This window comes from Stenella coeruleoalba (assembly GCF_951394435.1).
Source record: "Stenella coeruleoalba genome assembly, chromosome: 2".
NCBI lineage: Eukaryota > Metazoa > Chordata > Mammalia > Artiodactyla > Delphinidae > Stenella > Stenella coeruleoalba.
Genome location: NC_137147.1, coordinates 66,954,101 through 66,970,076, shown reverse-complemented (window position 1 = coordinate 66,970,076; position 15,976 = coordinate 66,954,101). Strand labels below are relative to the sequence as shown.

The 15,976-nt window shown below is 35.4% G+C and overlaps 1 protein-coding gene across 2 annotated transcripts in view; it reads left to right on the top strand.

Moving 5' to 3' along the window:
- Positions 1-15,976, top strand: part of SCFD1 (sec1 family domain containing 1) — a 134,221-nt gene that overhangs the window by 40,369 nt on the left and 77,876 nt on the right. For both annotated transcript variants that reach the window (XR_013827085.1, XM_079912934.1), the window contains exons 7-10: positions 76-165; positions 2,273-2,328; positions 3,482-3,567; positions 6,598-6,697. Coding sequence is in view for 1 of the 2 variants with exons in the window: in XM_079912934.1 (XP_079769060.1) it covers positions 76-165; positions 2,273-2,328; positions 3,482-3,567; positions 6,598-6,697 (332 nt within the window). In the remaining variant the exon portion in view is untranslated. The remainder of the gene's footprint in view (positions 1-75; positions 166-2,272; positions 2,329-3,481; positions 3,568-6,597; positions 6,698-15,976) is intronic.

Here is a 15,976-nt window from a genome sequence, read left to right as displayed (position 1 = left end):
TGTTGAGTAATAATTTGAATAAAAATAAGGGATAAATTTTGGTCACTTTCTTCTCTTTTATCTATGTCATTTTAGCCATTAACAGACCAGATATCACAGATACAGAAATGGAAACCGTTATGGACACTATTGTTGACAGCCTCTTTTGCTTTTTTGTTACACTGGGTAAGTTTTCAAACCTTTGTTTATTTCTTGAAAGTAAGTTATTTAACAGCTCATTTTAACTTGTTACACTGCAATATGATCCCTTATTATCTATCTGGATCTCTACAATCCCTCTCTCCAGAGTTGAGATAAAATATACATTCTGTACTATATAAAACCACAATTCTTCTAATAATTTGATGAAGTTAGCATTTAGCAGCTCTCTTGAGTTGTCACCTTAGATGTCTTTGGTAATTGTAACTTCCTAATATATTGTTTGAATGTTTGCTGGTGGCTTCACCTATGTGCCTGCTAATTTTCTTTTAATAGTTCATTTTGAAAAATTTCAAATGCACTTCTAATTAGAGAGATATATGCCTGGTAAGTATTAAGGCAAACTCCCAAGGCTCCAGGAAACAGTAACTTTACGTAAAATACTTATCCAACATACTCTCAAAATTTTAAACATTTCTTTGGAGTATCTAAATTTACTTGCAGCTACATTGTGTTTAATGTCTAATGTATGATTTTATTCGTTACTATTAATAATGTATATGTTTAGAAATCCTCTAATTGCGATTTTAATTTTGCAGACACTGAAAACTTTTCAGTTAAAATGATCCTCACACTACATTAATAAAATTTCTCTCTTTTTCACAAATGAGAAAATTGAGAGATACATGCATAGTTTAGGATATGGACAAAAGCTTGAGGAGAATTTGCATACAGATTTTGCGGGTCCCTCCTTTCAGGGATTTTTCCCTTTAATTTCCAGCCCTGAACTCCAGGCTTTGATTTCCCAGCTCAGTGAGTCTTCTGTTTTCTGCTTGAGCTCTTTCTCCTCTGTGCCATGCAAACTGGAAAGTACCCTCAAGAGGAAAGCTGGTTAAAAGTATCTCTCACTGTTCAAGTATTTCTCTTCTTTCAAGAGTTTTACCCTCCTCCACTTTCTGCTTGCTTTCGATTGCTCTCAGTACCTTCAAATGGAGTTGTTGTTGGGTTGTTTGTTAAAGAACGCACATGTATACCACTTTTAGTCATTAGACATAATTAATCTTTCTATTTTTGCACACAGTCTCCAGAATTTTGCTGAATGCTAGAGTTATTGTGGACATTAAGGTTATTTTTGCTTGATGATAACTATATTTTCAAGGTTAAGGTAGATTGAAAAAGAAGTGTACAGACCACTGAAGTGTTAGAGCCACTTTTATTATGTAGAGTATCAGAAAGTGATTTTTCTTAAAGGAAAAGTTGAAATTACTACCAACCTGACATAGAAAGATATCAATAATAAATTAAGTGGAAAAACAAATTTAAGGATGGTATGCAAAATATCCTGTTTTTGTTTTTTATGCACTCCACACACACACTTATTTAGACTATATGTAGAATATAACCTGGAAACATTCATATCTAATTCTTAATGGGGTTATTTTGGGATGCTTGAATCAAGAGGATTAACTTTGTACATTTCTAATATTATTTGGATTTTCTTAGGACAGACATGTATAGCTTGCCATCAGAAGAAAACAAAGTTTTAAAAAATGTACTAATATTTCACGTTTTTACTTTTACAAGTGACTGAGCATGCTTTGTATAGAATCTAAAATGTAAGAATTTCAGCATATAAGTATTACAATGTTCTTTGTTTTATGAGATTTTCAGTGCAGTTTAATTTTTTTTTCTCATTTTAGGATTTCAGCCTTCAATAAAACTTGGAATAATAGAGAGAAATTAAGAAGTCTAAAATGAGTTGATTTGATAATAAACTGAGGCCAACTTTTAGGAGTATTTTACATTGTGCAAAGAATGTGTTTTCTATTGATATTATCTTTTAAATTAGTCAAAGTGCTGATTTAGTCAGTCCATTGAAAAAATATGGTCACACTGATTGACCCACACAATATAAAAATCATGTTTTTCTGACTCCCTTCATGTTGTCTTTATAAATGGTAAGGTCTATTTCTGAAACCTTGCTTTTATTTTCAAGATTATAAATCCTTTTATGTTTGTAGCCTGAAATTGTATATATCTATTGTATGTTATTATTTGAGGCTGATGTATTTTATAAGTATCCATTTTAATTATTAAGAGCTGAAATCATTGCTAACATCTGTTGTTAAAATAGGTGCTGTCCCTATAATCAGATGTTCAAGAGGAACAGCAGCAGAAATGGTAGCAGTGGTGAGTTCATGCAAATATCCATTGGGGATAAATAATGTGTCAGTTGTTTTCCCTAAATACCTCAAGTATTTTTGTTAATATTAAGTATTTATACAGTTGTTATGGGTTATATATTAAGTGCCAAAGGCAAATATTTTTATTTTATAACATTGGGATTACACCAAAAATAAAAAGTAATCATTGTGATCATGTGATGGAGTAAAATGATCTATTCCAATGTGAATGTGCTATTCCAGCCCTGTTTCTTTTTTACTCAAATAAATATTCCTCATTTAGCTTTGTCTCTCTAAGTAGTATTTTACACTTATTTGATTCCTCAAATCATTTAATATTTAACTTCATTTAGCAAACATTTATTAACAATTATAATCATTTTTAACATGATGAAGTGTATTTTGCTTTCCCATAATACTGGAGTAGAACATTCTGTGTAAAATGAGCATTCAAATATTTGTTTTAAAGATTAAAAAATAAGATATTAGAGAAATTACAGAGTTACTGAAAAGAAGGTAAATGGTATGGGAAGATGGAGGAAGATACACTAACATTTTTGAGTTTTAGTAGCCCGAATGAGTCATTGACAGATAGAGGGCTAGTTTCTTTCACATATTCCATTCCTATTCTGGAGCCTCTTGCAACCACCACTATTGAGATAGCTTCCTCGGTGCAGCAAGTTATGCTTTGGGAGAGAGTGTGGGTTATTACTGCAAAACGTTTCCCATACCTAAAGTAAAAATAGTCAACAAAAAGTGATTATTAGTGAAATCAGGTCTGAGTCACAATAGAAAAAGCATTGGTCTTTTCAAGTCCAAGTTAGGATAATATTGAATAGTAAAGAAGCTAAAATGTGAGAATTGCTGTTTTGTAAAGGAATTCTAAATTTCTTAGTTCCAAAATTAAGAATACAATGTGTATTACCCTATGCAAAGTTGTCTGAAACTGTTCTTCAAGAGTTAATGTAGCACAGGGAACTCTACTCAATATTCTGTGATAACCTATATAAGAAAAGAATCTAAAAAAAGATGAATATATGTATATGTATAAATGAATCACTTTGCTGTACACCTGAAACTAACACAGCATTGTAAATCAACTATGCTTCAATAAAATTAAATATTTTTTTAAAGAGTTAATGTAAAATTTCATTTTTCAGAAACTAGATAAGAAACTTCGGGAAAATCTGAGAGATGCAAGAAACAGTCTTTTTACAGGTGACACACTTGGAGCTGGCCAGTTCAGGTATTATGTTAGTTAATACACCTTATATGCTTGAAAATGAAACATTTGTAGAGTTTTTTGGGTTGTTTTTCCTTGTCTGATAGAATACCCTTATACTGGAAAGTCTAGATCAGGGTTTTGATTCAAATCGTTCTTAAAAATACAAATGGAATATTTTATTTAATTTACCTTCTTTTGTTAGAATTTTTTGTTTTTCATTTTTATCATCTGTAGGATAAATTTTTCTGTTTATATGGCTTTTTTTTTTTTTTTTTTTTGCGGTACGCGGGCCTCTCACTGTTGTGGCCTCTCCCGTTGCGGAGCACAGACTCTGGATGCGCAGGCTCAGCGGCCATGGCTCACGGGCCCAGCCGCTCCGCGGCATGTGGGATCTTCCCAGACCGAGGCACGAACCGGCCTCTGCATCAGCAGGTGGACTCTCAACCACTGCGCCACCAGGGAAGCCCTGTTTATACGGCTTTTGCAGTAAGAAGCCACTTCCTTTTAATTATCATTAAGCCTCTTGGTAATGAAAAAAAGTAAGTTGAATAACTTGTGATGCCTATGTCTATTTCTACCTGTCTATTAACTGGTTTCCATTTTTACATTAAAATACCGGCAAAGTATTTTTGTCTTTTTTACCATGTCTAGTATAAATAGATAATGCCAAAGTTACTGACTGCTCAATTATTATTGAATAGAAATTTTTTTTAAAAAACTGTCCATTGTAGTATATTTAACTTTTGTTTATTAAAAATAATGGACAAGGCTTCCCTGGTGGTGCAGTGGTTGAGAGTCCACCTGCCGATGCAGGGGACGCGGGTTCATGCCCCGGTCCGGGAAGATCCCACATGCCACGGAGTGGCTGGGCCCGTGAGCCATGGCCGCTGAGCCTGCACGTCCAGAGCCTGTGCTCCACAATGGGAGAGGCCACAACAGTGAGAGGCCCGCATACCACACACACACACACACACACACACACAAATAATAATAATAATAATGGACAGTATTGGGGTGAGGAAGTAAAGAAACCCACACCAATGGCTGAAAATTATTTCAAGGGGAATAGGCAGTATTTTGGAAAATTAATTATTATCCCTAGTTTTAGGTGAATTAATAAATAAAGCCTGTGAAAATAAACTGATACTCAGTATAACGGCCTTCCAGGAATTATACTCTTATGGTAACCTTTCATAGACTTCATTTTAAGTCAATTTGATGGCTCTTACAGTTTTATATACTATTCCTATAATTTGCAGTTGATACTAACATTGTGTTTCAATTGTTCGTTCAACTGTTTCACCTCCCATGTTACTTTAAACTGTTTTGCAATTTCATCGCTGGTCTAAATATTCTTCTAAATAATGATATTTCTTATTAAGTAGAGCAGAGATATCAAATTCTCATCTGATTTTTTTTTTCAACAGAAGCAACCACTATGTCATACCTTACTGAACAGTTCCTTTTTTATTGTGCTCTTGTATAGGCCTTAGAAACCAATATAAAGGCACTGTTTTATTTAGATAAATTTTTTTTTAGTGTATTCACATGATCATAATATAGTTGTCTTACTTTTAGTTTGTTGTATGCATTTCTAAATTATTTGAATTAGGGGTCAGCAGCCTTGTCAGACTATTTATTGTTAAATGTATTTGAATCCAGTTGTAGGCTAATGATTCTCAACGAGAATTTGGTAATGTCTAGAGACATGTCAGTTGTCACAACTGGGTAGTTGCTACTGGAATCTAATGGGGTGCATTATGGGATGCTGCTACACATCCTACACTTCACAGGACAACTTCCCATAATAAGAAATTATCCAGCCACAGATGTCAGTAGTGCTGAGTTAAGAAACCCTGCCGTAGGCTATCCTCCCTACCTTCCACCTAGCTCTGGAATAATGAACGATGGTAGGTGGTGGTAAGCGTGCCACTCCTACCTTTTTATCGCCAAGTCTTATAATTAATGCAGTTGGGAGTTCACTGTCTTACACCCAGTAGGGTGTAATGAGTTACTGAAATTGTCAGAGGTCTTTCAGGAGAAAATACATATAGTAAATAAAATCAGGTAGCAATGCCTATTGAAAATTGACGTGTACTCTTGATACAGTAGTGCCTCTAAAGTGAAATCTCTATGCCTTTTGGAGACACATGGTAACCAGATGACTTTGTACCTCAATTTGCTTTAAATGTAGTTTATTTCATATCTAAATGATAGTGATGGAGTTAAACAATATATGACATGTCTGGTAAGTGAGTAATTATATAATTAGTTACTGTTGTAGTATAATGTTTTGGTTTCATATATTATAATGGGATAGGGTTTTGTGAGCCTCTTCTCTTGAGTCTGCTTTTTCGAATTTGTGTTTTCAGGAAAAAATTGGAATTTGTAATTTATGAAACGATTGAACATTTGTATAAATTTGTAAGATCCTACTCTCTGTAATTGTTTTCCCTGAACCTGGCAATGGGTTTTCTTTTTTTCCTTTTATTCAAAAATGTAAAATATAAATCTGAGCAAAAGCAACTTATTCTTACTTTGATAACTATAAAAATTATTCTGTAGGGCTTCCCTGGTGGTGCAGTGGTTGAGAGTCCGCCTGCTGATGCAGGGGACACGGGTTCGTGCCCCAGTCCAGGAAGATCCCACATGCCGCGGAGCGACTAGGCCCGTGAGCCACAGCCGCTGAGCCTGCGCGTCTGGAGCCTGTGCTCTGCAAGAGGAGAGGCCACAACAGTGAGAGGCCCACGTACCGCTAAAAAAAAAAAAAAAAAAATTATTCCGTAGAAGTATTTGTGTAGATTTTTTCCTTTAAGAAAGTTCCCTAAGTAAGACGTATAATCTGGCATCATACACAGGCTCTAGGTAGTACAAAGCATTGCTTTACTTGATTGTACTAGAAAATTTTTTAGAAAGCAAAGTATTATGGAATATCAATATTAGTATACTTATTGTTCATATGAAAATGACATATACTGAAAGTAGTAGAAGAATGTAGATGTATACACAGGTGTTAAGAGTTACATAACTTTTTTTTTAATATATTTACAGCTTCCAAAGGCCTTTATTAGTCCTTGTTGACAGAAACATAGATTTGGCAACTCCTTTACACCATACTTGGACATATCAAGCCTTGGTGCATGATGTACTGGTAAGAGGCTAAATATACCACTTTTTGTTAAAATGTAGTAACATTCAATGGTCTTAATTTAAAATTAACATCATGGCTACAGAAATACAGATGAGAAGGATGGAGCTGAGAAATAGAAACAAAAAAGGTGATGGAATTTGGTATCACTAGATTGTGGGTGCTGGAGAATAGTGAAGCCTTGAGGTTTAAAGTTCCAAATTTATGGTCTTTAAATTACAGGATAAATCAGTAGTATTGTTGGAATGATGGGGAACAAAAGAATGGAGGAAAATGAGTGGCTGGTTTTTTTTTTAATTTTTCATACTGAGTAAGTAAATAAATTTGTTCTACTTGGGGAGAAAAGATGTAATTTCTCCTTTTTTTCCTGGGAATCTGTTAAGCCTCATTTTATGGTAAAAATAAATAGTATTTTTTATATTACATCATATGTTTTTTGAAGTAATTCCACATAGGTAATTTCATGCTTAAAACTAAAATCTGTTTTATCTATGCATATATTGATCTACTAAACATTGTAAATAGCATGTGATATACACAGATAAATAAAAACAGCCCCAATCTTCAAAGGCAATGGAAAGAAAAGATGTATACAAATAATTTCTATAAGACACTATGTAAAAGGGCCAGAATAGTCCCCATTTGTAAGATAGAAAAATTGAGACACAGAAGTTAAAGGATATGAAACTAAATTACTGGCTTTGCCAAGACCAGCACTCTAATTTACTAAATCTTAGCCCAAGCCTCTAGGGATTATAGTATATAATAGCATCATTATTGCAAAGATTGCCTGAAATGTCATACAGAAAGGAAATGAAAGACATGCAATAGATGGTTTTGATTTAATGGTTTATTTCTTTAAAACACAGACTCTAACTGTAAAGTATCTTTTAATAAATCAGATTTTAGGATTACTGATGGAAATTGGCAGTTCTGCACACTTCTCTATCCGAGAGTCCTTTGTGATTCTGGACTCGAAGATAAGTGTCAATGATAGTAGTCAACTCTGATTCAGTAGAGAGAGTGAGAAGAATCAAAGGGACACTGGAGAGTGAGAAGAATCAAAGGGACAATGGGTCCAACCCTGAGTAACAGAACATGGAAAGTAGTTTTCATAGGTCAATAGAGGCTGAAGAACCACTATTGGAGTGCCTACTCTTTGACAGAACATTCTAGACCCTGGTTTTAGCAATAAATAAAGTCAATGAAAATATTCCTTTCTTCCTGTATCTTACATTCTAGTAGGAGAGACAGGCAATAAATAAAATAAAATATGTAATATTTCGTAAAGTGAAAAATACTCTGGAGAAAAGTAAAGTAAGTAATGGTGAACAGGATTGCAGTTTTAAAATAGGGAAGACCTCACTGAAAAAGAGACATTTGAGAAAGATCTAATGGAGAGAAGGTAGTGAATTATGTAGCTATTTGGGAGAATAGCATTCCAGGCAGAAGGATGCCTGATATGTTTAAAAGATGGCAAGGCAGCCAAAGTGGACAGAGCAAGTAAGGCAGGGAAAAGTAGCAGGAGATGAAGTTAAATAGAACACGGGATGCAACGTAGCATAGGACATTAAAGGCCACTGTAAGGATATTGATTTTTAATTTGAGGGAAGCAGAGAGCCTCACATAGTTTTGAGTAAAGGAATGACATCTGATACACATTTTAAGAGTATCATCCTAGCTACTGTATTGAAAAAGACTCTTTGGGGGCATAGGAAGAGTCAAGGAGACCAGTTAGGAGTTGCAGTTATCTTAGCAAGAGATGATGGTGTTTTACACGAGGATGGAAATGGTGAGGGTTGTGATAATCTATTGAATGTAGGGTATAGGATTGACTGATGAATTGGATGTGAGATGTAAGAGAGAGAAGCCAAAGAAGACTCCAAAGTTTTGGCCTTTGCAAATGGACGGATGTTCTTTATTGAGATGGGAAAGACGTGGGAGAAGCAGTTTTCGGGGGAAAACCAGAGGTTGAGTTTTGGACGTGTTAAATGTGAGATGCCCATTAATATATTCAAGTATAGATATCATTAGATAGTTAGATATATGAGCCTGGAGTTAAGGAGAAACATCTAGTCTAGAGAAATAAATTTAGAAGTAGTTCATATATAGATGGTATTTAAAGCCAAGAGGTAAGATGAGATCACCAAGGGAGTGAGTATAGATAGAAGAGAGAAGAGGTCTGAGAACTGATCTCTGAGGAATTTCACCATTTAGATATTGAGGTAGTGAGTAGGAATGAACAATATAATATAGGAAGTAGCAGCCAGTGAGGTATGAGAACTAGATCTGTGTTGTTTTGGAAGCCAGTGAATTAAATGTTTCAAACAGGAGGCAGTAATTAACTTGTACAAATGCTGAGGACTAAGAAGTCACCACTGCATGTGGCAGTGTCACGGTTATTAGTGAATTTCGTAAGAGTGGATTCTGATCACTCCGATACCAAAACCAGACAAAGATGTCACAAAGAAAGAAAACTACAGGCCAATATCACTGATGAACATAGAAGCAAAAATCCTCAACAAAATACTAGCAAACAGAATCCAACTGCACATTAAAAGGATCATACACCATGATCAAGTGGGGTTTATCCCAGGAATGCAAGGATTCTTCGATATATGCAAATCAATCAACGGGATACACCATATTAACAAATTGAAAGAGAAAAATCATATTATCATCTCAATAGATGCAGAGAATGCTTTCGACAAAATTCAACACCTATTTATGATAAAAACCCTCCAGAAAGTAGGCATAGAGGGAACTTTCCTCAACATAATAAAGGCCATATATGACAAACCCACAGCCAACATCGTCCTCAATGGTGAAAAACTGAAACCAATTCCACTAAGATGAGGAACAAGCCAAGGCTGCCCACTCTCACCACTATTATTCAACATAGTTTTGGAAGTTTTAGCCATAGCAATCAGAGAAGAAAAAGAAATAAAAGCAATCCAAATTGGAAAAGAAGAAGTAAAGCTGTCACTATTTGCAGATGACATGATACTATACATAGAGAATCCTAAAGATGCTACCAGAAAACTGCTAGAGCTAATCAATGAATTTGGTAAAGTAGCAGGATATAAAATTAATGCACAGAAATCTCTTGCATTCCTACACACTAATGATGAAAAATCTGAAAGTGAAATTAAGAAAACACTCCCATTTACCGTTGCAACAAAAAGAATAAAATATCTAGGAATAAACCCCCCTAAGGTGACAAAAGACCTGTATGCAGAAAACTATGAGACACTGATGAAAGAAATTAAAGATGATACAAATAGATAGAGAGATATACCACGTTCTTGGGTTGGAAGAATCAACATTGTGAAAATGACTCTACTCCCCAAAGCAATCTACAGATTCAATGCAATCCCTGTCAAACTACCACTGGCAATTTTCACAGAACTAGAACAAAAAATTTCACAATTTGTATGGAAACACAAAAGACCCCGAATAGCCAAAGCAATCTTGAGAACGAAAAATGGAGCTGGAGGAATCAGGCTCCCTGACTTCAGATTATACTACAAAGCTACAGTAATCAAGAGAGTATGGTACTGGCACAAAAACAGAAATATAGATCAATGGAACAGGATAGAAAGCACAGAGATAAACCCACGCACATATGGTCACCTTATCTTTGATAAAGGAGGCAAGAATATACAGTGGAGAAAAGACAGCCTCTTCAATAAGTGGTGCTGGGAAAACTGGACAGCTACATGTAAAAGAATGAAATTAGAACCCTCCCTAACACCATACACAAAAATAAACTCAAAATGGATTAAAAACCTAAATGTAAGACCAGGCACCATCAAACTCTTAGAGGAAAACATAGGCAGAACACTCTATGACATAAATCACAGCAAGATCCTTTTTGACCCACCTCCTAGATAAATGGAAATAAAAACAAAAATAAACAAATGGGACCTAATGAAACTTTAAAGCTTTTGCACAGTAAAGGAAACCATAAACAAGCCGAAAAGACAGCCCTCAGAATGGGAGAAAATATTTGCAAATGAAGCAACTGACAAAGGATTAATTTCCAAAACATACAAGCAAGTCATGCAGCTCAATATCAAAAAAACAAACAACCCAATCCAAAAATGGGTAGAAGACCTAAATAGACATTTCTCCAAAGAAGATATACGGATTGCCAGCAAACACATGAAAGAATGCTCAAAATCATTAATCATTAGAGAAATGCAAATCAAAACTACAATGAGATATTATCTCACACCGGTCAGAATGGCCATCATGAAAAAATCTACAAACAATAAATGCTGGAGAGGGTGTGGAGAAAAGGGAACCCTCTTGCACTGTTTGTGGGAATGTAAATTGATACAGCCACTATGGAGAACAGTTGGAGGTTCCTTAAAAAACTAAATATGGAACTACCATAGGACCCAGCAATCCCACTATTGGGCATATACCCTGAGAAAACCATAATTCAGAAAGAGTCATGTACCAAAATGTTCATTGCAGCTCTATTACAATAGCCAGGACATGGAAGCAGCCTAAGTGTCCATCAGCAGATGAATGGATAAAGAAGATGTGGCATATATATATAATGGAATATTACTCAGCCATAGAAAGGAACAAAACTGAGTTATTTGTAGTGAGGTGGATGGACCTAGAGACTGTCATACAGAGTAAGTCAGAAAGAGAAAAACAAATACCGTAGGCTAACACATATATATGGAATCTAAAAAAAAAAAAGAAAAAATGGTCAGAAGAACCGAGGGGCAGTATGGGAATAAAGACGCAGACCTACTAGAGAATGGACTTGAGGATATGGGGAGGGGGAAGGGTAAGCTGGGACAAAGTGAGACAGTGGCATGGACACATATACACTACCAAACGTAAAATAGATAGCTAGTGGGAAGCAGCCTCATAGCACAGGGAGATCAGCTCCGTGCTTTGTGACCACCTGGAGGGGTGGGATAGGGAGAGTGGGAGAGAGGGAGATGCAACAGGGAAGAGATATGGGGGCATATGTATATGTATAATTGATTCACTTTGTTATAAAGCAGAAACTGACACACCATTGTAAAGCAATTGTACTCTAATAAAGATGTTAAAAAAAGTGGCTTCTGTAGTATAGGGGTTAAACACTGAAGTAGGTATAAGATAGATTGGAAGAAGTGGCATAGGTGAGAGAATATAGACAAACCTTGAAAGAGTTTTGCTGTATAGGAGAGCTGAGATAAGGGGTGACTGCTGGAAGGGGATGTGAAATCAAAAAAAGAATTTTAAATGAGAGAAAGTACAGCATGTTTGTGTATTCCCTATTGGGGAATGATCAAAAGAGAAGAGTTGGTTGTGGAGATAAGAGTGTCCTGCAGGTCTGTATGAGGCATTAGTGACCAGGATGACTACAGACCAGGATTTCTCAACCTTGGCATTATTGACATTTTGGGCCTGATAATTCTTTGCTGTAGGGGGCTGTCCTGTGTATTGTAGGATGCTTAGCAGCATCCCTGACCTCTACTCTAGATACCAGTAGCAACCCTTAGTTCTGGACAACCAAAATGTCTTCATTGTCAAATATTCCCATGGGGTAGAGAGGGGTAAAATTGTCTCTGATTAAGAATTATGGTTATAGGCTGATGATGGGAGTTTCAAAGCTGGAGTTGTTTTAGGGAAGAGGACAAGTGAAGAGTCTGGGAGTAACAAGGAAGACACCTAGCCCAATCCTGGGTCCAGTGGTTTGAGATGTGTGTAAAAAAAAAAATAATAAAGAGGTTGTGGTCTGAGAAGGCTACAGGAGATAGCCAGTTGGTGTTCAACTAGAGCAAGAAAGTGTTCAGTGGAAGTTGAGAGTAGATGTTCAGAATAGGAGATTTTGCTGAGTACGAGTTCCAGAGGGTAGGCAGAATGGTTTCAGGAATCCAGTAAGAAAGAGAGATGGAATCTGAAAAGGGGTGGCATGATGAGTTAGTTTTGATAGTCTCAAATTAGATTTGGTTGGTGGGTCCCTGCCTGTTGGGTAAGAGCATACAGATCGGGGTCACCTCTTCACTCCTGCCAGTGGTGTGTGGAGGCCATATAGCACATCGAGATACCGGGATCCTTTCTAATTCCTAAACTTGAAGAGTTCCTAGAGGAAATTAAAGTACATGATGCTTTGAGTGCAGGCGATAAGATGTGTGTACAGGTAATTGCAATGTAAAGGAATATGCTGAGTCCCCATTGTCAGAAGAGAAATTGGGAAACACAGGTTATGGCAGACATTCCCCAAAACTAGACAAGGCTAATACTGATTTTGAGGGTTTTACTATTGCACAGTGAAATGAGAATAATAAGGAATATGAAATGAGTTTTTACAACTGACCTTGTATCCTTATGAGAGATACTAATTTTTATTTTCTACTATTTGAAGTTAAAATATTATTTTAAAAATACAAGACAGTAAAAGTATATGGTAGGGGTTTGGGGGGCTTTGTTCTAATCTTCTTCACTTCCCAGAATAAAAAGTTGGAAACCATGTGTTTCCAAGGAATTCAATTCAACAAATATTTATTAAGTGCCTCCGCTGTACCAGGCACTGCTGGTCACTGGGATACAAGGTAAACAAAGGAGACATGATCCCTGCTTGCATGGAGGTTACAATAGTGGATTCCTGTGGACATTTGGGTTATTGTTTTTTTTATTTTTTGTTATAAATAATAGAGCAATGCACATCTCTAGTTAACTTTCTTAGGCGAGGTTCTCAGATTCCATATTACCCTTTAAGCCGTCTTTTCTCAGTAACATTATTTTTAAAATATTTAGGTCTTGTGAAAATAGTCTCTGAGAAAATTGGTTATAACAACCTACACAGCTTATATTGAGTTAATCCTGTTCATTAATTTTAATACACTTTCTAGATGTGAAAAAACTACAACTGAGATATCATAACCAACTGTAAGCAAGCCATTTTTTGTTGATTGTTAAAACTGCAGCTTTTGAGGTTTCTTCCGAGCTTTCAAAATTCTTAATAGTTATACCCTCCACCTCCACAAGATGGAGTAAAAGTTGTAGATGGGAGTTTCAAGTTTAACTTGAAATTGGAGCTTGCTTTTTATATTAAACATCTTTGCCTGAAAATCCAGAACATTGATAATATTTATATATCAGGCCCTGGAAACTGCTGTGAAAATTCACACAGCCTCTCTGTGTGTCAGAAAGGTGATTGTTGTCCTTTAACATGGCAGATACACTCTTCTGATGAAAAACTTTGCAGTGTCCCTTTCCTTTTCTCAGGATATAAGAAGCAAAATTAGTAATTAGAAAGTCGTGATTCCTTTTTGTTGTGTCTTGGTTGCAGGGGCTGTGGATTTGATTGTTCAACTGCAATGAGTAGTTTTAGACAAAGGGTGGACATTATTTCATTGCCGTGTCTTGTCCTTTAGTTGGCCTTTGTTTTTTTGAATCTTAGGTGCACTTGTTTGTGCCTTTGGCCCTCTGCTACTGACTCTCATTATTTAAAATATTAAATCAGAATCTGTACTAATTACATAAGGACTTTAGTAAAGTTTATTTTGTTCTTGCCACTCAAGAAGAGAAAAGGAAGTCATTTCCAAGTTAATATATACTTTTAAAAGGTTATTAGAAAAACATTTTAGAAGAACTCGTTTTCTTAAAGATATATGACATTTCTGCATTTGGTTGATTGTATCTTTGTGGGGTACAATTTGACATTATTTCTCTTTTTCCAGTATTTCCTATAAACTGATCGACCTAGAGACTTAATTAGATTTGGCGCAATTCCTTGCCAAAATAAACGTTACTTTTACTTTGTTTGGCTTTTTTTCTCATGTGAATATAAATCTTAGCTCTGCATAAATAGGTGTTAACCTATATTACCCAAATGTAACTTTGTTAATATTAGCTCTGTCTGCCTCCCCTGGTCTGCTTTAACTCATGGAAGGAAAACAAGACTGCTGAAGACTTACCCATGTTTTCCCAGTGGGATTTACTTATATCTGGTGATTTGGCACACCATTGTCCAGTTTTCTAAGTCAGGAAAGTGTGAATATTAGTGGAAATAGATTAGACTTTACCATGTGAAAACTAATTCTGTTGTCTTCTATACCCATGTCTTCAGTTCCTTTAACATGATTGAGTACAGCACAGAATGTTCTGATTTCCCAATTTTCAAGACTGAAATTATTTTTCCTTATTTGCCTGGCTATTAGTGCAAACAAGGGGAACGTTTCTTGATGCTATTATGTTATTTCTGAAAACTCTTAACATCTTTGATTCCTTTATCATTTTGTGTTTTAAGTATTCCATCAATACTTAGGTATTAACATGCTGTCCTATTTTTAGAGCAGTAATTTTGCTAACAAGTTACTTGTGTTTTGAATGAGCTGTGTGTCATCACCACGGAAATAGTACTTCACTAGAAATTCTAGTTAATAAAGCTTAACTATTTAAAAATGTTTCTTTTCTTCGGTATCTTTGTTTTGTTAGATAACTTTTAAAAACAAAGGTTCTTCTCAGATGTAGCTGTTAACACCTGTTTATTGTACTTTCTTCCTATATGGATGATTGCTGTGCCAAGGTGAGGTTAAGGTATGGGATGGGAAAAGGGATTAAATAGGGTTATATTATGTTATGTTTATCCTATGATAATATAAGGAGCCCATAGGAAAGACATAATACTGACAGGTTGAAATACAATATAGTACACTCTTCTTTGTCAAGAGGCTTGTTACTCTACTGGCAGTTAGACATCTGTATATTTTGCACTCTTTTTTTTTATGTCATGGGGGAAAATGACAAGGAAGTAAGCTATTGTAAAGGATTTACTTGAGAAAGTTACAGGGTATGGTCTAAGGATCCAATCTCAGTATTAATGACCTTTTCCTGTCAAGAGGAAATTAAATTATATTCGGTACATTTAATTTGCTAAGACCTAGAAGTTTAATCATTAAGAACTTATATCTTTGAACGAAGATGATTGTATCACAGTCATGCTAGATAATTTCTCCATATAATTTCTTTTGCTCATCATTCATTTGCTTATTGATATCCATATTTTATCTCTAGCTCACTATTCTTCAGAGTAGAGTTGAACCATAAAATACTGCTATTACATAAAGGAACCCACAAGTCTAATGCAAGGAGGGAGAAAGAATAGAAAAGATAGCTCACTTTTGTTTTTTTGTATGTTTGTTTTTTGGGAAAGGGCAAAAAAAATCAAGCCTCACGTGAGTAAAATTATGTCTACGCAGAAAAGCTTAGCAGCTATTAGTATGACTGGCTCTTAGCATTTATTTGAAAGGGAGTGCTGTTATT